This window comes from Zonotrichia leucophrys, chromosome 4 (assembly GCF_028769735.1).
Source record: "Zonotrichia leucophrys gambelii isolate GWCS_2022_RI chromosome 4, RI_Zleu_2.0, whole genome shotgun sequence".
Classification (NCBI taxonomy): domain Eukaryota; kingdom Metazoa; phylum Chordata; class Aves; order Passeriformes; family Passerellidae; genus Zonotrichia; species Zonotrichia leucophrys.
In genome coordinates this window covers 11,283,776-11,303,173 of record NC_088173.1, presented here as the reverse complement: position 1 = coordinate 11,303,173, position 19,398 = coordinate 11,283,776, and the positions used below count along the sequence as shown (strand labels likewise).

At 37.5% G+C, this 19,398-nt stretch overlaps 1 protein-coding gene across 3 annotated transcripts in view; it reads left to right on the top strand.

Annotated features, from left to right (window-relative positions):
- MTUS1 (microtubule associated scaffold protein 1) overlaps positions 1–19,398 on the top strand; it is a 116,358-nt gene that overhangs the window by 44,636 nt on the left and 52,324 nt on the right. For 2 of the 3 annotated variants that reach the window (XM_064710465.1, XM_064710464.1), the window contains exons 4-7: positions 4,306–4,458; positions 8,205–8,336; positions 10,166–10,255; positions 11,508–11,555. In XM_064710465.1, the coding sequence (XP_064566535.1) occupies positions 4,306–4,458; positions 8,205–8,336; positions 10,166–10,255; positions 11,508–11,555 (423 nt within the window). Of the gene's footprint in view, positions 1–4,305; positions 4,459–5,736; positions 6,010–8,204; positions 8,337–10,165; positions 10,256–11,507; positions 11,556–19,398 lie in introns of those variants that run through there. The other variant, XM_064710466.1, reaches the window with a different exon arrangement.

Here is a 19,398-nt window from a genome sequence, read left to right as displayed (position 1 = left end):
GCATGGCTGCTGACACCATAGTTAGATTTTTGGCACTAGCTTACTGCTGGTTCCTTGCTACCAGTCTGAGGGTTGTAAGGGAAAGGGAAGAATGCTGTCCAAGTCTGTATCAATGGAGAATTGAATCTTGCCATAGTATATAAACTGTTCTCTGACCAGCTGTTACCTGCTAAATAGTAAATGTCTCTCTGACTTTCAAGAGCCAGGGATAACTTGAAATTCCCTGGTTTTGTCCGTGTTTATGTTGAACATTTGAGCATTCATAGCAACATAATGTAACTGCGTCCTGTCTTTTTGGTAATTTTGGTAGTAATTTGAGACTTCAAAAGGGAGACATAATTAGAAAGACATTACCTCAGAATTACAAAACATACTGTAACCAGTCTTCCTTCCTTGAAGGATCACTGATATATGTATAGCATAATGGATAGTATAGTTAATAATGCTGAGTGGCTAATCAGGCAAACTGGGGAGCTTGCAGCCATCAGAAAACTGTTGGTATTGCTGCTGCTTCACACTGTTTGAAATGGCAACCATAGGCACTCTTACATGTATGTCAAGATTGATCTGCTGGAAACAATACCAAAGTCCAGTTTGTTTTTCCATTATTTACTTGCACTTTTCAGTAGATGCCAAAAAAAGCTTGTTTTCTTGGAGGTTTACTCCATGGTGCTTTATCAAGACCTTGTACTGTAGGCTTAGACAGGACTTTCTGCCAGCTAAGAAGTTGAACATTTTTAAAACAGAGCCCTTTGAATTTTTAAACTCACAGAGAAAATCAGAAATGCATTAAGCAAAAATCCAAAATTCAACGTTTTCAATAGGTCAGGCATTGAAGGGCCGAAACAACTATTAGTGTTAGCTTTAGGTTTAAACAAAAGCAGCAACAACAAACAGTATCCTTCAAAAAACTCCTTTTGCACTTAGTGTGCTCAAAATTCGTGTTTGGAAAAGGCTTCCAGCCACTAATTTCCAGATGCCATGTAGCTCAGTGAATTCCAGTTGCTCAGTGTGTTCAGCTCTAGATGTAAAATGTGTTGATGTGTTTTAAAATGGTGGACATGAAATTTCAGAATTTGTGAATATGTATTTGGCTTTACAGTCTGCCTCATGTCAACATTCTGTCATTGTGTGGTTTTTTAGGCTCCAGTGCTGTTTAAAGGAAGCCTTAACTTTTTCTTGACAATAACCACCTATGATGGATTGATATGAAAGGATGATTATTTGAGTAAGGATATAAAAGCTGACTTCAGAGCTTCTTGAAGAATGAGCTTTGTTCTTTGCTTATTTCCATTCCAATACAAGACAGACTTTAACGTAGTTCAAGTAACATGGTTGTTTGCATGGAGACTTTTTTCTAAAGAATTGCCAACTCATTAGTTCACTGTAGAGGAATGCAGTATTGCTGGTATCCCACTTCAGTGACTAGATTGAATTAGTGATGAAAGCCTGTTACTTTGATGCTACTGCTTGTTTTGTTTATAATAATGGTTTACTAAATATCCTGCTTTTATGCTCATTTCCAATACTTTTGTTTGTGTTCCATATCTTCCTGCTTCTGTCTTCAAAACCTTTGCATTTCATTTTGTGTAGCTCCTTTCTTAGGGAATGGTACTTATTAAAAAACTTCTAAAACCATTAGTTGAAGTAATACCTAGAGTAGTTTCTTAATTATCTTTTGTTGTTACTTAAATTCTCCCTCGAGCTGGGCTTTTGAAAAATGCATTTGAGTGCTTGAGTAATTACTTTAATAGAAGCATTATAGGAAAGTACCAAGCAGCAGAAAAACTAAGAGAAAATGTGATCTGCTTAGGAAAGGTTTGACATGCTTTTGAAACTGGACATGCTAGAGATTGCTGGATGGGTTCGTGCTCAGAGCACTGCCACACTGCAGCCTCTGCAGAGAGGTTGGGCTTGCTGCAGATCATGTATAGAGAACATGCTGTACTAGACAAGACTCAGATTTTCACATGCTTACTTTGATTCCTCTTGAGTGAAAATCACTGTGAAGAAAACAGGATTTTGTTCCGGTATGTTTTGGAATGGATGAATGAGTCCAGCACAATGGCAATCAAACATGTTACCTTCACCTTTAAGTAATCAAATACAGCTGATCAAATGCATTTGTTCCTCTAGCTCCCTTTTGTAATGTAGAACATTAACTCACTTAGTCATACAAACTTTAAACACAGTGTTTGCACAGTGACACTTCTTTCTGTTTGTTTTTTGGGGGAGTTGTTTGGGTTTGTACCTTGTTTTGCTGGGAGGGTATTTACAAAAGGAATTCTAACTGGTTTGGATTAGTTATTTTCCTGGTATGTTGACCCATTAATGAAAAATAATTTTAAAAAGCATTGTGGGAAGCTTTATAAAGCTGTCAGGTTTGTTCTATGACATGTAAATGGGACAGAAACTTTTTTGGTCAAACGCATAAATTTGTTTCTGTTGTGTTGTCTGGAGTGCTGTTTCAGAGGTGTTTTTAAAAAGTGTGAATTTTTGGTGTTCTCATAGCACAACAAAGCTTGTATGCTCTTTAGCATGTTCCATGTATTCAATTGTCCCTTTCAATAACTTTCAAAAAATTCTAAAAGATGGCTGATAATTTTGTCTCATAGGTTTAATACCAGCCTGCAGTAAAGCTATGTACAGAATCAGAGTTCTGCATGGTTAGTGACAGGTAGTAATAGTGTTCCTGTGAAGAGACATCTGATGCAAAGCTTGTTTAATTGCTCATTGAAGTTTGTGTGTTATATTCTGTGACCAGTAGTATGTAATAGGCTAATGCAGGTTTAGTATATGTTATGAGGCTTCTCTTTTGTTTCTGAATTGATCTGAACTGAGGGAAGTAGCTTGGACATACCTTCATTTACCCATCCTGTTCCTGGTTTTGTCTACTTGATACAGGATGTTTTGAGGCAAGTTACCTAATCCTGTCACACCACCTACTGTTGAAAGGCAGACATGGGCATGTTTTTATTTTCTAAAATTTAATGTAATCCCCTTAATGTCATGATTTCCTGGGTTTGGTGCAAATTGCAGGTTTCTTGGTCATAAGTATTTAGGAGTAGAAATCGTGTAGTAGAACTAGTGTTGCTTAAAGTGAAATTACTAGCTAATTTTGTCATATTTCAGCAGTCTTCTAGCTTAAGCAAAGTTGAAATGTTGTTTAATGGCAAGAATTAATGAAGGGTATTCCCTTTAAATAGAAATTTGGTTGTTCTGTGTAAATTCTTAGACACTGTAGTTGCTTCCTTTCCTTTAAGATAAACTGTCAGCTTTGAAAATGGCAGTGGCATAAGAAATCAACATATTTTAGATATATTTTTTAGAAAATATTTTGTTATAAGAAAAACTAAGTCTGTCTTCTCTGTTTTTGCACCAAAATGAAAACCTGTTATCCATATTCAGAAAGCTGATACTAATATCTTGATACTGGGGCTGGCAGGAGTAAACTCAGAGCTGGCAAGAGAAGTCTGTATGTATAACTTCCCTGGGCCATTGGAATTTTAATCTGGGTGCCCACTTCTCAGGAAATAAACTAGAAGCTTAATTTGTCTAAATTCAGATTTTCTTGTGGGAAGTGTATTTGCTTTGTTAGTAATGCAAGAGTGAGCTCCTCCTACACCTATCTCTTGTGTAGGTGCTTTTCCTGTTTGATTAACTTAGCTGTTGGGTGCTGGTATTCAACAAGCTCAAATGAAAGCTGGACTTAATGCAACAATGCTTCTGCACCAACTGGCATTAAGAACTTGTTTTTGGAAGTGCTGTTAAACTAGTTCTGTAGAACTACTCAGTTTTCAGGATATGTATTATATGAGTACAAAGCAATTTGATACTCTCATGCTGTCTAATTCCTTGAAAGGATACTATCTTTTAGAGTGTTCTGGCCAAGGGGAGTGGGGTTGTGGGTGGATCTGTTTTGGGGAGGAACAAACAGAAGAATCCTTTCCTAGATTGTCTTTGAAATGGAAGTTATATTTTTGTGAGATTGCCAGTACAGCGAACCATAATGTCAGGTGGGAAAATAGAAAGAAGACTTTTTTTAATATGTGCAGATGTCTGCACTGAAGGCAAATCTATTAAGCTCTTGACTTGTTTCTAAGACTTTAAGTCCTTGGAACTGTTTTTATGCATTTATAGCACTTTTTACCATGTCAATAGGAAGTAGATTAAGCCATTTTATATGGATTTTTACTGTGTAAATATTTTTATTGTAGGCATACACGTGAAAGAAGCAATCATTTAAGTTTCTTTCCTACTTCTTTTGTTCTTATTTCTCCCTACTCTTTCTCCCCTAATTGACAGGTGTAGGATCTTTGCCAGGAGAGAGGCATGCCTCAGTGAAAAATTCCCTTGCCAAATCCAAAGTGCCTGTCAAAAGATCAATGCCTGAGAGAACACCTAGCCTCTCATCAGTCAGCAGCGCTCAGAGCGAGCAAAGTCTTTTCAGCACTAATTGTAAGTATATGTGAGGGTTATGGGTTTTAACTGATTGATAACCAACATCAACTGCTTGTTGGTAAAAATCCTCTTGGAAGGGAGTCCTGTCTGACAAGTACCTGAGTTAATTCTGATTGTACTACTAATAAATAGTACAATCTAGGGGTTTTTTTGTGTCTTTACTTAAAACTGTCCTTTTTGAGACATAGTGTCGGAAAGAGCTTTGAGCCCTGGATTTTGGGTTGATGAGTAGAGATTTTAGTACAACTTCTCTTCCATCCTAAAACACTACATAATCAGCATGTCTTTTTAAGCTCCTAGTGTTTACATGTAGTGTAATATGTCTGAACAGAATGTTTTGCTTGTCAAAATATTTGGAACAGTGTGTTACAGGTTTTCTGATGCTAAATGTTTTCTTGAACCAGTTTATATCTGCTTTCAACATTTTAGGACAAAATATGTAGATCAAATTTCAGGCACAGAAGTGAAACGTTTTTTAGAAGATGAATCTTTGTCTGGGTAGACTTCTGTAATTTCTAAGATAGCTGTAAACATTGGTGTATGACCTACCCAACTCAATCTTGATTAAAATTAGTGAGAATAATACCAGGATTTGCTTTGATTTGAAGTTCTACAGCACTTCTTAGGAGTTCTGAGGGGAAAAATATTAAGAACATAACATACAACTGACTATCAGACATATTAGTATTCCCAGCTATGCATATTTAAATAAATACATTCAAATATTCTGCTACTATTGTATCACCTGTTATGTCTTGAAGACTAGGCAAAGACCTTTTATTTGTGCCAGATGTCATTTAAATCTGTCTTCAATGGACTGAAAAAGAGAGCTGTGGTTTAACACACGTCTGTGGTTTATATATGCGCATATGCATGCACACATAACAACATTTTCTCCTATTCTTCTCCCCCCTCCCCCCCACCTCATACTGCCTTCATTAAACTAAACCTCACATATTCCTCTATTGAATAAGAATATGTGTAATAAAATATGCATGTGCATCTTGCTCTGTAATGGGATCAGTTCTGATACTGTGACAGCCATGTTGACTTTTGCTGTTCAGGTTTAGAACTGTATCTGGAGTTGCTAAGCAGCTTTGTCCTCTCTTAGTTTTGCTCCCTCATGTAACAAAGGAAGGGGTCAGCGCTTCATAACAAAGGAGTGTATTCAGATTAAGTATCCAAACAGATGACTCCTTATTTAGCCTGATTTGCTGGCTGCTGTAATCTGTTTTGTCCACTGCCTTCAAGCTTACAATTTTTTCCACTCCGATTCACGAAGACCAAGCAAGAGCAATATGAGAGGCTGAACATGGCTGCAGTCTCATAGACTTTAAGCTCGCTTAGATCTTTTTTAAATGACTATACCAGGAGGACTCCGCAGTTGCACAGAAACTAATTTTTCTCCTGTTATTTTCTTCAATTCTACACTAACACCACCGACTGACTCAGGAAGCCACTATGATATTACCTTACTGACACTGCTGGTAGTGGGGTCTTACAGCTTTTGTATTGTTCCTTTGTTAGCCACGTTTACTGGGAAGAGAAGTAGGTTGTATTCCTTTTATTTCTATTCTAAAGCATGTATTTTGTTTTGTGGAGGTTGGTAAATATATGCAATGTTTTGATCTGCTGATTTCTGTGATATTATTTTTCTTTAGGGAATTTTTTACACTTGATGAGAATTATTTATATCTAATAGTAAGGTTTTGTGAGTATAATAACTTAAGATTATGTGTAATTCATATGTTAATGAAATTTGACTTTGAATCAAATTGGAAAGAGCTAAGGAATTTTCTTTGTATTCTAATGCTAAGTACAGGGCTGTTTTTGTTTTTTATTCCTGCATTTAGTCTACTATGTAATAATTTCAGAAAAAAAATTTGAAACTTAAGTGTTTTTATTAGATTGGTGGGACACACAAAGATCAGAATGGGAGGTTTATTCTGTGTGTTTCCTGAAATGCATGACAATCTACTGTGGTCCTGTCAACAATATTAAATCAAAAACATGCTTGGCTTGTTTGGAGTTTGTCTTCTGTTAGCAGAGAAAAAATTGGCAAGCTGCTGCTTTGTCAGCTCAGCCCTTTGTTATGGGATGTCCTTGGATTGGTAATTCTGTGTGGCAGCATTAGCCTTGGTTTTTTTGTGTAATGAGCACTTGAACTTTATGATTCTTTTCTCTTAAATGACTTCTTATTTGAGAAGCTCAAAAACCACATGGTTTGAAATCCTGTTGTTAATAAAAGCATATTTTGTATGTAGTCAGTTTGAGCATTAAAAACCAGACTTTTTTTAACAGTAATTTCAGTTTAGTGCTGAGCCGAAAATGCTATCCTTTGAACAGACAAAATATTTAACTCTGAGGTTAAGAAAAAAGATTCCAGATTTTAATTGCATTAGAATAATTATATATATAGTAAATAGTGTTTCAAAAGTTAAAAAGCTGATCCTAGCAGTTAACCTGCATCTGCATTTTTGTGCAGCCAATACATCATTAAAATTCTTTTAATGAGTTGAGTTTTTAGATCTTTACTGGGCTGAGATCATTTCATACCCGTCCGTCTTTATTCAGGATTGCAATAGCTGCTCCAAATTTGAATCCAAAAGTGATCAAACTCTGTAAACCTGGGAGGTTTTCGTGGGGTCACTTTGGTTTTTTTTCAATTCCTGCACACAGCCTGGTTAGCTGACTCTGGAGCTTTAATAGGACAGAAGAGTCCCCTAACTAGTCCTGCACCAGAAGGCTGCTCACACACCCAAAGCATTACTACCATGGTGTGCTGCTGATTTAGGAGAGGAAGTAGCTCACTACTTTGCAGGCAGTTGTTAACTGTTTGCAGTGAACTCTGAGCAAACATCCTTAATTTAGTGATTCACAAAAAATGTTAAGGACTGCTTCATGCCTTGTGCTTTACTAAAACAAATTTGGTTTAATTATATAATGTTGATCAGGGTCAGATTCCCACACAATAACTGTGTTGCTGATGTGTTATGCAAAATGCTCCTCATGTATAGATTTTTTGGCAAATATTTAGCTTTTGTGTTTTTAGAGAGGCTCCAACTTCCTTTTTTTAAAAAAAGATGATGGCTTCAGTTGCATGTGTTTGTTAAAGGGAAATCCTCCTTCTGTGGCAGAAAATATTTAGTGGCCAAAAGCATCTTTTTGAAGTAGTTAACTTACATGGTTTATACTAGTCTGTTTAAAGCCAATAAAATAATCTCAAGACTGTATGCTCCATCTTTTGATGAACAATATTAGACATGTAGTTCACATTGCCTTTAAAAAAAACCTGTCTCATTAAAACACTTCTCTGAGGCAAACCTGGTAATATAGATAAAAGCTTCCCCCTCCCCCACCCTTTCGTTTTTCAGTGACTAGAGAGAAAAGAATTGCTGTGACAAACAATTCCACAGTGACTTAATTTTTTTCTTGTCTCTAGTAAATGCCATGTGAATTCTTACTCATTAACGTGTTAATATACATAACTTTTTAGTGTCCAAACCAAAGTCTACTCAATCTGTACTTACTTTAGAAATATTTTCTTTTTTTTTCTGACAACAGAAACAATGTTTCCCAAAATTTCAGTTTTTTGTTTTTAAAGGAAAAATTTTTCTTGTGACCATAAACTCAAACCTATTTCAAGGTTGTTTTGTCTCTGGTAAAACTGACTTGTCTTATGATTTAATTTTCTATAAACTATAAATGCCTAGAGCAAATTTCTTTGTGATTCTGTTTTGCAGCTGCAAGTGCCACAGTCATCAGGAATGGAGAATGGCCTTCAAAACCAGCCTGCCAGAATGGCACTTCAGGGTCTGTCCCTTTGAAAGCACTACCAAGACCTAGATTGCACTCGTTGAGGTCAACTCCAAAAGGTATATGAGCCTGTTTGTAGACAGAGGAGGTAAAATCCCATCAGGGGTGCTTCAAGTGCTGTAAGACTTCATAGGAAGGCTGAAACATTCTTTGTATTGCCACAATTGATGGAGTATTTCAGGGAAATGAAGAGGTCTACGCTGTGGTGCAGCTCAGGTTTGCGCGGTACAGGGACTTGCTACATGGCAGGTGTCATTGCGTGGGGTTTGTGTTGTTTTAGAGTTTACTCTTTACCACTGCTGGTAATCTGCAGAACAGACATACCTGAATTTATCCTGAGTGTATGGTTGTTCTTGTCTTTATGCAGACTCTGTATTATCTTCACCCTTTTCAGGACCGTCAGGGTCTTGGGGGATGGGGATATATTTTTGAATAAGATATTGTTAAAATGTATCTTCTTCTGTAGATCAGTGACACTGTCCCATCTTTCGAAGGGAAGAGTCACAGAAACTTAGATGTTAATGTTGCTTTTTCTTTATATTCTTGGGCTGAATTAGAAGATTTAAAGGAGATGAGGCAATTAATTGTGTTTTATCACCTTGTGCTCAAAGAAACATTCAATGTACTTCCTGACTTTGTATTAAGCATTGTTCAGGTTGCTATTTTGGTTCGAGCTAGGACCTCTTGATTGGCCAACAATGCAACTTCCACTCAGGCCACAAACAGCAGTTGACAAGTCATTCTCTGACCAAAATTAAAGACATAATGGGGAGCAGATAAATAAGCTTTCTGTGTCTCTTTCCTAAGTCCTAGCTGTAATCAGCTTGTTTCTGACCATCTTTGTGGTGAACTCGTTATTGTAATTGGATAAAACCTAATTAAATGCTGTACTCCTGCATTAGACTTAAATTTTAAGCTGGTATCTGACATAATGGAGAATAAATAAGAGATGCCTGCCAAATGTCTCGCTGTAATGACATGCTTTAAAAGAGTAAACAGTGAAAAGAAACAGAATTGGCCACAAATTATAAGTCACTTTGAAGCAAACACAAATCGTATGGCTTTCTGACAGGCTGATGCTTTCTGGTGGGGTCCAGCACATGCAGCCCAGCTATGCATAGCTCATCTCTTCAGTGACCTGGCAGTGTGCCTTGAGCACCTGCAGGAGCAGTGTGGCCAAAGGAAGCTGGCATTCCCCTTCAGATCTGGAACTGGTGTTGTGTTTTGGGATCTTCCCAGACGCAGTGGAGGCTTAAGAAGATGGGTGGGGTCTCTGTCCAGTGAGAAGAGGTTGAGGGAGTTGAGCCTGTGCAGTCAGTAACTTGAAAAGGACAGCTATAAAGGTCATGCTGCCAAACTCTTCTTAGTAGCACCAGATCATGCAGCAATCAGAAATGCTTGCAAATTGTGGCGTGGGAGATGCATCCTTGCCCAGTGCTGCCATAGAACCACCCTTCCTGGAGGTTTACAGGGCCCATCTAGACAAAAGCGTGGTCAGCTGATCTCGTCTTAATCATGACCCTGCTCTGCATGGGAGTGCTGCTCTCTGCCCTCTGGAGGTCTCTTGCAGCCAGTGTTTCCTTAGCTGCATTGTATTTGCTGCTGTTTTGAGACTTCAGTAGCTTGATCTTAGTGCTAAAAGAAAATCCTTACTAATGTTTTCTCCTGCTTAGAAGGCTTTTTAAATTATCTTTTTATTTCTTCCAAGGTGAGTTCTGGCAAAGCAGAGCTAAGTTTTAATACAGCCTAAACATTCTAGGTTTCTCTTTTTGTGTTTGAATAGATTTGTGGATCTTGTACTTAAATGTGAAAATGTAAGATATGTCTTTAATTACTTTAAAACTTTAAATAGTTCTACTTTAAAGTTAACCTAAGCTTTTACTTTTAGGAGCCAAGACCAGGTCTGCTTCGCTGAACCAGTGCACACCAAAATCGTCTGGGCCTCTACACTTAGCAAGGAAAGTTGGTGAGACTAGAGGTAATCAGCTGTTGGGTAGTCAATTTTTCACTTTCTTGGATCTCTCTGGCTTGAGAAGGAGCAGCTATGTTTTATGATTTCAGAATAATTAGGATAGTTGATTCATTTTCTTTGCAGTTCACCAGACTGGACACTGGCTCTGCAAGGTTCTGTTCCTTACCTGTTTGCTTTAGGGATATTCATTGTCTACTACTGTCTGCTTGAAACTTGCATCCCATAAGGACTAAAAATGCAGCATAATTAATCTCTCTGTTAAATGATGTTCTGTCACCTGCTTATAAGGTTGCATGTTTGCAAGACACAGTGTAGACTGGATTTTGCCAAGTTTGTGTTTAGTTTAAGCAAGATTATTGTGAGAGCATGCTGATCAGCCCTGGCTGCTGAGGGTGTTTACTCCACTTTGTTTCTGTATCAGATTTTTTTTTACCTTTAACTTTGAATTAAAATTAGTTATTTCTCCTGGAGTGAATCAAAAGAACAGACATAAACCTTAGGACAAGGTTTGTAAGACCAAATTTTCAGTTTGGGAGCAAAGCTCTATTTGAAAGGCTGAGGTAGGGGGAAGCAAGTGCAGTGGTGGTACAAAGCAACTTGTTTCCTGAGGAAACCTGTGCCATAGGATCCACACTATTCCTAAAGCCTGCAGAAAGGTGTTGTCAAAAGACCTTTTATGAACTTCTGCACATGACTTTTGCACTTACACCCAGCAGTCCAAAAGATTGCTTTCATTCAATATCCTTCAAAGTAATAAAGTTTACAGGTCAATTTTCATGTAACTTTTAAGTAATACAGTAAGGGTGGGGTAACTTTCTCAGTGCTGTCATTTATATCTAACTTGATTATTAGCACATTTGAGAATGTTGGTAATTTATTGCTGCTCTATGCAAATAACATAACTGTAGCATAGAGAAGGAAAAAAATGCTATAATACCAGTATAGATGATAGTTTTTCGTTTTCTGTGTCCTCTTTGAATGAGTAAAGTGAAACAGTGCTACCTGACTTAAATGAAATATAGTAATTGTAATGATACAATTGTAATTGAGAATGCATCCTGCATTTCCCAAACAGTTTCTTATAATGCTAAATCTTGCTGTAGATCATGCCATCAGCCATCAGAAGAAAGAAGCTGAAATTGCAGAGTTGGAGGAGCTTATGTGGAAAGAATCTTGAATCTTAAAAAAAGGCAGCCCTACTGCCCCTTACTGGCTTGAAGTATAATTTTTTGTTTGTTTGTTTCTTTCCTTTCTGAAGGTACTCCTGGAAGAAATGTACACCAAAGCCTATCTTGTCTGGGTCCTGGTGAGTTTTCTGAGTTCATTTTATATTTTCTGTGGTGCAACTCAAATTAAGTTTATATATTATATTAGTGTGTTGGTTCTTTTCTGGGAAGAACAGATGCATAATGGATAATTCTGTAAACTATCACCAACTCTAATTTCAAGGAATATGGAAAAAAGCCTATTTTCCTGGGTTTTGTCTCCTTCCTGTCTTCTGGCTACCCAGCTTAGGCTACACAGTCTGTTCTGTTCTTCTGTTTCCAGTGAAACCTAAAGAGGTTTAAACAGTATGCAAAAAAAAAAAAAAAAAAAAAAGGAAATTGAATTTGGATGTATTTTTTACTTTTTAGCCAAAGTAATTAATGAATGGACTTGTGTGTTGCAGCATTAAAAAATACCCCAAAACCAAACAAATAGAAGAATCCCACATAACCTTCCTTTTCTGGTGTGTTCGTTGTAGATCACCTGTCGGTGTGAGCTGCCTTTGTGTATCACTGTAGACTATGTTTGTGTAAGAAGTTGAAGTTATCAGAGCATGTTGACGTGAGTGTCTGCTCATGTGGCAGAGGGAGAAATCGCAGCTGATTAAGTGGCAGATGGCGTTTCAAAATCTGGCAGAGTTTTAAGGACTTCATATTGGGTTTGTTTTTGGTGTTAGCGCCAGTCAGGACACCTGGTGCCAATTTCTGTCTGCCAAGAGACTGAAAAGTCTTCAGATGATGCTTCTACTTGCAGCAGTTTCCAGGTCTTTTCAAGAGAGTTGGCAGTCTAAATTAGTTTCCCGAGATTCAATGTGTGTTTTTTGAATTAAAAGCTACTTGTATTTAATTACTCATTGAAAAGCCCTTTTTGAAAGATACTGAAGATCACCGGAAAGCCCCGTGTCCCCTGAGTGAATAGCAGATGTCTTTCTGAAAGGGGCTGTAACCAAGCAGATGTTGTAAGTTTGAGTCTTGAAATTACTGGACAAATCAGTTCTGACCTGTAACTCTGGAACTGTGGCAGTATTTTTTACATTTCCTGTAGTCATAACATGCATTTAATACTTTTGTCTTTTCCTTTCTTGGATGTCAAATATATTCATATTAATTGTAGCTGAGTACTTCGATATCTTCTGTTAAGAGTCAGGGCTTCTGTCAGACTTTGCCCAAAGTTTGCTCTGTTTGTTGCTTTTAATATTGGACTGAACTAACGTTAGTTTAGGTAAAGCCTGATGCTGAGTTTCAAGAGCTCAAATGCTCAATCCTAGTCTATTGTATAGGCATGTAGGGCATGATTCAGCTAGCAACATTGATCAGTTCAATTGAGGAAACTCCTAATAAGCAATAAAATCCATGTCTGGACTAGAAACTAGAAAAGTAAATTTCTCTTATGCTTGCTTACAGTAGTCTCAAAATATAACTTTATTTCCCTTAAAATTCAGTGTGTACTTTCTGTCTACTTTCCAGAAAGTGTTATCTCCCCTTTTTACTGGTTTAGTAGACTTTTGCTTATGATTCATCTTTTCTGACCTGAAGAAACGTTGTAGCTACATAACTTTGAAGTGTTGGATTTGAAAAACACAGCCAAACTCCAAATTGACTGTAATATTTAGCAATATTTTAATAAATGCTCTTTACTCATACTTATGCCTATAAAATGGCTATATTTCAGATTGTTTTGACAAACTTGAACTGCTTACCGTACTGAGTCAGTTTCCAAAACTGGAGATGTTAGACATTCAACTTAATACATTTCTAAGAGAGAATTAGTATAATATCCCATTTATGAATGCAGAGCTGTCTGGTGGAGTATTTTGCACTTTTAAGAAGCTTTTTTCCATCCTTACAGTTGCAGATATTTCTTACTGAATAAAAATACTGTGTGACTGCTTGGATATTCTGCAGTACAATGTCTTTCTTACATTTTAAGAAAAGACAAATGATCTTTTTTGAAATGAACTGAAATAATGCCGGCCTGTACCATGTAGAATGAGGCCCAGTATCTTTTTTTTTTTCTTTCTTTTGGCTTTGATATTACAGTGAAGCTTTGTTCTAATGACTACAGCTAGTATAAAGCTTTTGTTCTTTTATTTCAGTGCTGTAGTTAAGTCTACAGTTTTTAGCCTTATCCAGTCAGAAGTTTCAACCTCACTTCTATTTCCCTCCCATGTGCCCAGGACTAATGTGTTACAGCAGAGCTCTGGTAATTTATTAACTCTTAACTAGGAGTTAAAATATTAATTCTTAATATCAGAATTCTGATGTTAAGGTATAGCTGTCTAGCTCAGTTTTTCCTGCTGCCTTTCACATTTCTTCAAGGATGAGAAAATAGCAGGTTTTTCTGGGTACACTTCTGTTCCCTTAATGTTAGTGCTGTTTCTCCATTTTCCATTTATTTACAGCAATGATGCACAGCCAGAATCTGCTTGATGAAGCAAGCCACAACATACTGTTAGTGTGCCTGTAAAACTGGACAGACTTGCCTGTTTTCAGCAGTTTGTTTCTTGTTTGTGTTAAAACATTCACAAGGCTTCTTTTTTTGAATTCTGTATTTTTCATGGGCGGTGTTCAGTGCATTAGATCAATTCTACAAGTTTTATGGTGTATTTCTTCAGCACTGGCTTTAAAGCTTAGGCAAAATTAAGTTCTTGGGAATGTTTTAATGTACTTCCTAACTTTCTAACTTCAAGTAATGATGTTTATGTGCACTTGCTGTAATGTCTTAATGTAAGTATGGATAAAAGTGTTGCCTCTTATGAGATGGAATTTTCAACTATATGCAAGACTGCCTCTAAAAATGCATAAAGTAAGTGCTGTTTCCTTTTTACTTCAGCTTCCCTGTAGAAAAAGCTGGCTGTGTCTAATGCCTCTGTAGTATATTACAGTGCAGGGTGTGTGGAGGCAGTGGGTATTCACATCTCAGGTCTCTGCTACTGGCCAAACATTAAGTTACAGCACAGTAATCTCTGAACCCATGTAAGTCAAGCAAAAGCAAATATCCTGTTTGGCAGTTCCAAAGGTAAAGCAATCACTTTGGGAATAAAGCATGTGAATATTTGGCTTATCCTGGTTTTCCATGACCCTGAAAGGGATCTGTGGTGTATTATGGGTAACAAGTTTGACTTACATGTGCAGCATAAGACCATTGTCAGGATAACAGCAAGGACAACTGATGGATACACCTGTAAAGTGTTATTCCATATGAACAGTGTGATTTATGTTGTATCTTTTAGCACTGGGATAGAGTATGCAGCGTAGAATTGGTTACTAAAGGCTGTAGAAGCCATGACAATCAAAGAAGCTTTATCAAAAAAGGGTACATGCTCCTGCTCCATGCTCATGCTCCATGAGCATACATGCTCATGCTCCATGGTGTTCTGTTTTCTTACTGTCTTAAAGAAAGGATGTTTGTTTTAGTTCAGCCATTTGTGAGAAAATATAACACTAAGAGAGGGAAGAAATTATGTTAGGGGGCTTATTGCAGCAGTGAGTAATAGTGCTGATCAAGCTCAAATGGAAGAATAATGTATAAATATAACAGTCTAAGAACAGGTTGTTAAAGGTGTGGGGTCTGACTCTTCACTCAAACCCTTTTACTGGGATAAGATGCTTTTGCTAACAAAATACTCTGCTTCAGACAAAAGTTGGAGGCATGCTTTAAGGTTCAGTTTACACCCCTTTCTTTCATGCTCTTAGTCATCCCTGTTCAAACTTGAGAAGAAGCAGTTCTTATGTTGTAGATTCTGTGATAGAAAAGGTTACTCTCAAAATACTTGCACTTTCCAGGTCTGAAAAACAAGGATTGATGTTTATCACACTCTGATTGTGCTTTGTCAACAACAAACAAGACTTAATATTTTAAAATCATATGTTATACTGTGTCAAAATGTGTATTTTTCTTAAAAATTGGGAAGAATATTCTGAGATGTGATGCACATTGTTTTGAAAGCCAGATACTTAGGTCTCCTGTTGACTGGCATTCAGCAATGTATGGCAAATTACCCCAAATGATGAGGAATATCTGCTCAAGTAACTCATTAGAGCTTTGTTTCTCCTTTTCTATCTGATCAGAAAATCTTTAGGGGCTTGTTATTGATTGGAGAGTGGTGTGTATTTGCTTGTAAGAGTTTTTGCAAGTGCAGAAGAATCTGTGCAGGCAGTGATGTTGCTTGGAGACTTGAAAAGGCCTTGATATGTATGTGAGCATACATGCCCTGACAGCCAAGAGGTGCAGGTCTTCCACATTGCAGAAATGGGACTTCTGACTAACTCTAACTGGGAATTTCAATATAGTTGCATTGGATAGACTGGATTCTCAGTCTCTGGTGTTAAAAGCTTCAGCACTTGTAAATAAGTTGGGTTTGTCAGTTTTTCTGTCTCTGTCCCTATCTCCACAAGAGAAGCCAGGAAATCCTGAAGAACTTGGAACAGTTTTGTATGTTTTGGGGTGACCAGATTAGTACAAGATTATATTCTGTATTCATTTAAAACAGTTAATGTTTTACACACTGAAAATTCTGGGAGTTGAACAATGTAGATTAATATTTTCACTTTGTCCCTTGAAAAGCAACGGACATCAGGCTTAAACCTCTTTTTGCAGACATTTTACTGTGGCTGAATGATTTTGTTGCCTTTCTAGCTGCAATAGAAAGCTGGCTATAGTCTTTTTTTAGATGTTTTTTCATTCATGTGAACTATGAGGACTATCTGAATGACTCAATTGTCTCGTGATCTAACCTTAGAATACCTTCAGGCTAATGCTGTTATAAACAGACAGCAAAGCTAAGTAGAGTAGCTACTGCATGTGAACTAGCTATGAAGGCTGGCATTTGTTTTGCCATTTCTATATAAATAAATACATAGAATCTAAATGTATGAATTGGAGTTTTGTAATGATTATATTCATTGGGGACATAAGATGATAGTTATTTTGAAGAGTTAAAGGAATGTCTATAAACCTGAAATAATCTTTGAAACACAATAGCTGTTGCCTTCTTGGCCAGATTTTTTTCACTGTTACTAAGTATAGTACAACAACTGGATCTAAGGATTTAATTTCTTGGGTGAGAACCAGAATGATCCAGAAGTCTTCAAAGTGGAATGGCTGGTTTTGATAATCAGAGAATGCCACTCTAAACTCTGAAGTAATCTGTTTTGAGTGGGGTTTTTTGGTTTGATTGTTTATATTTAAACAAATGGTGTTTTTCTGATATAGTGTGTTTGTTACAATAGGGAATAGGATGCAAAAAAGCCAGAGGTACATGACAACAGTATATTAACATATACTAGATTTGGTCCCTTCAGCTAAGTCTATCAGTGTATTTGCATTCATGTTCCTTGTGTTCTTCTCAAACTTGATCTTCTGAAAGTTAGCCATTTGGGAAGTTTGTCTGTTGTTGGGTGCTAATAGCACTGTTCCCTGTGCCTTCAACAGATATTTTTACAAAAAACCAAGGAATTCCAAAACCTCAAGGTTTGCTATGGAGTAACATATGAGCCATCTAATTTAAGTGGTAGTAGTATTGTGTGGGCAGTCTGTCAGATTGATGGACTGAAAATGTTTATGAATGATTATATTTAAAATTCCAGCAATGAGGACTTGGTAGGGATTTTATCAGTTTTGCTATCGTGATGGATGATCATTCATTAAGGCCTTTTGTAGCCCAACCAAAATGGTTTTCACACTACCAGGTCTGTTTCTTCTGTTAATGCTTTTAAGTAAGGACCTGTTTTGTGGATTACAGGTTAGATATTTCAGAGTTCTTTGTTATTATTTAGTTCCAGACTTCTGTGAGAACCTTGCTCTCCAGCTCCACACATCCATACTCCAAACAAGTGGTGATGCAGAAGTATGCAGGCTTTCTACAGCAGGAATGTTTGTAGTTTATTTCTGTGGTATTTATTCTGTTGTGGGGAGGAATGTCTGTGGTTCTCTTCCCTGGTATTTATTTTGATGTTTCACAATAACAAGCCACACAGGAGAGCAGCACAGAGCTTTGGTTTTCTCACACTTGTCTAAATATTGGGTAGGCCAGCCTCTGTGTGAGTGGAGAGGGCCGCTGAAAGGGATATCTACAGACTGCATCAGCTCAGTCCAAGAGATAGAGAAAATTCCCATGTTGGGAGCTGGAGTTCGTTGGACCCTGTTAGGGGCTTAAGTGGACATAATACTTGAGAGATCATTGAGCTGTCACAGAAATGTGAAACTCATGGCCTTGTGTCAAAGATGGTTAAACAACTTGTACATCTGCCTTTTTTTCTGCATGTCTGCAGTGAGGGAGGGTGTGCAGAGCCCGCATAGGTAGGCAAAAGGCAGTGACTTATCTTGAATGTCCTTTGTGCTGTCCAGATAAACCACTGCCATGTCACAGTGCATATACTTGCCAAATTGACTTTATTTACAATACTGCTCTTTCTTACAGGCTCTCTGGGTATTGTTGTGAGGCCAGGGATGAAATACATGTGCATGGGGAATATAAATCAGTATTGTGTAAATAAATAATTAATTTAGGCTGTGGGTCTAGTTAAAGCATTTTTTTTTTGCTCTGTTGCATGAGGTTTGAACTTACAAGAACTTAAGCATACACCTACCCTGTTTCTGAATGGCAGCAAAGAGGTGGTTGTGAGTCTTTTTCACATCTGGCCAGATCATTGAAGGGCATTTTATTTCAAATTTTAGGGCATTTTACTCTAACATTATTGATATTGTACAGTGTAGTAGAGTAGTAGCTCTGTAGGATTTTCCTGACTGAGGAAGTCTTACCAAAATGCCATTTTGAAAGGGACATCCTGCAAATGCACTTCCCTTAAATCAGAAGTTAAAAATGAAATTATTCTTGAAGTGTTTTGTGGCTATTCTCAATTATAAAAGAGTGAAGATAATGTAAATACCACTGTTGCATGTGGGAGACACAGATCAGCCTGATTCCTGTATCAGTTTGCCTGGGAATCCACTGCAGCATCACCTTCAGTTTGACAGGCTGCTGAATTTATAATGATTAAAAGCTTCTGTGTACAGAAAGAAGAAACATAAATTATTTAGGATTTTAGTTCCTGCTCTGAGGAAGGGAGATGTTTCCTTTTTTTTTTTCAGGAGAGGATTTGAGCTTAAAATTAGTCTTGAAGCTGCAGCTTGCATTCATTGTGGCAGCAAGTACTGTTGCCTACAGGACGATTAGCTTTTCAAAGTGGAGCACTGGCTAGAGCAAGCAGATCACAGGAGAGTGGAGTGGGAGCAGTCATTTTCCAGAAATAAAAATGAGGACACAGATGACCCTTTGGCTCTTAGCAGGTTCCTGCTTTTTGCATCTCTCTTTGCATAAGCAATTACCCTTCAGTTCTTCCTGAAGTAAAGCATGCCAGTAAAATCCATCTGCTCTGCACTGCTCTTGCTGTCTTGTGACATGGAGCCAAGTGTCCTTTACTTGGACTTCTTGGATCTAAATATCTAGCTCCTGATTTCGACCTTTATACAGTGATACACTTAACTGTGTTCCAATGGCATTTTTAGAGATTGTTGGGTGAGGAGAGAGGGGAAGGGACAGCAGAAATGCAGACACTGTGGATTAGGCCTCGTGAGGCTGAATTGAGAGCCTATACATGCCCGTGTGCTTTGCTTCTTTTTTTTCATATTGCTAATGTTCCCAGGAATGGCAGATACACTAAATCTGCTGGGGTTAAAATAGGTGTGGCCCCTCCATCAATCTGACGGTGTCATCAGGTACTGATGCACCCAGACTGAATTACGTGGTCATAACAGGACAGAGCCCCTTTTTCCATGTTAATCACAAGTTCTGGCTTTGGAGTCAGATGGAAGCCAGCAGTAAGATCCTAGTAAATAAAATCTGTCTTGTCCTTTTGTCCTTTGTATATTGCTTCCTATTT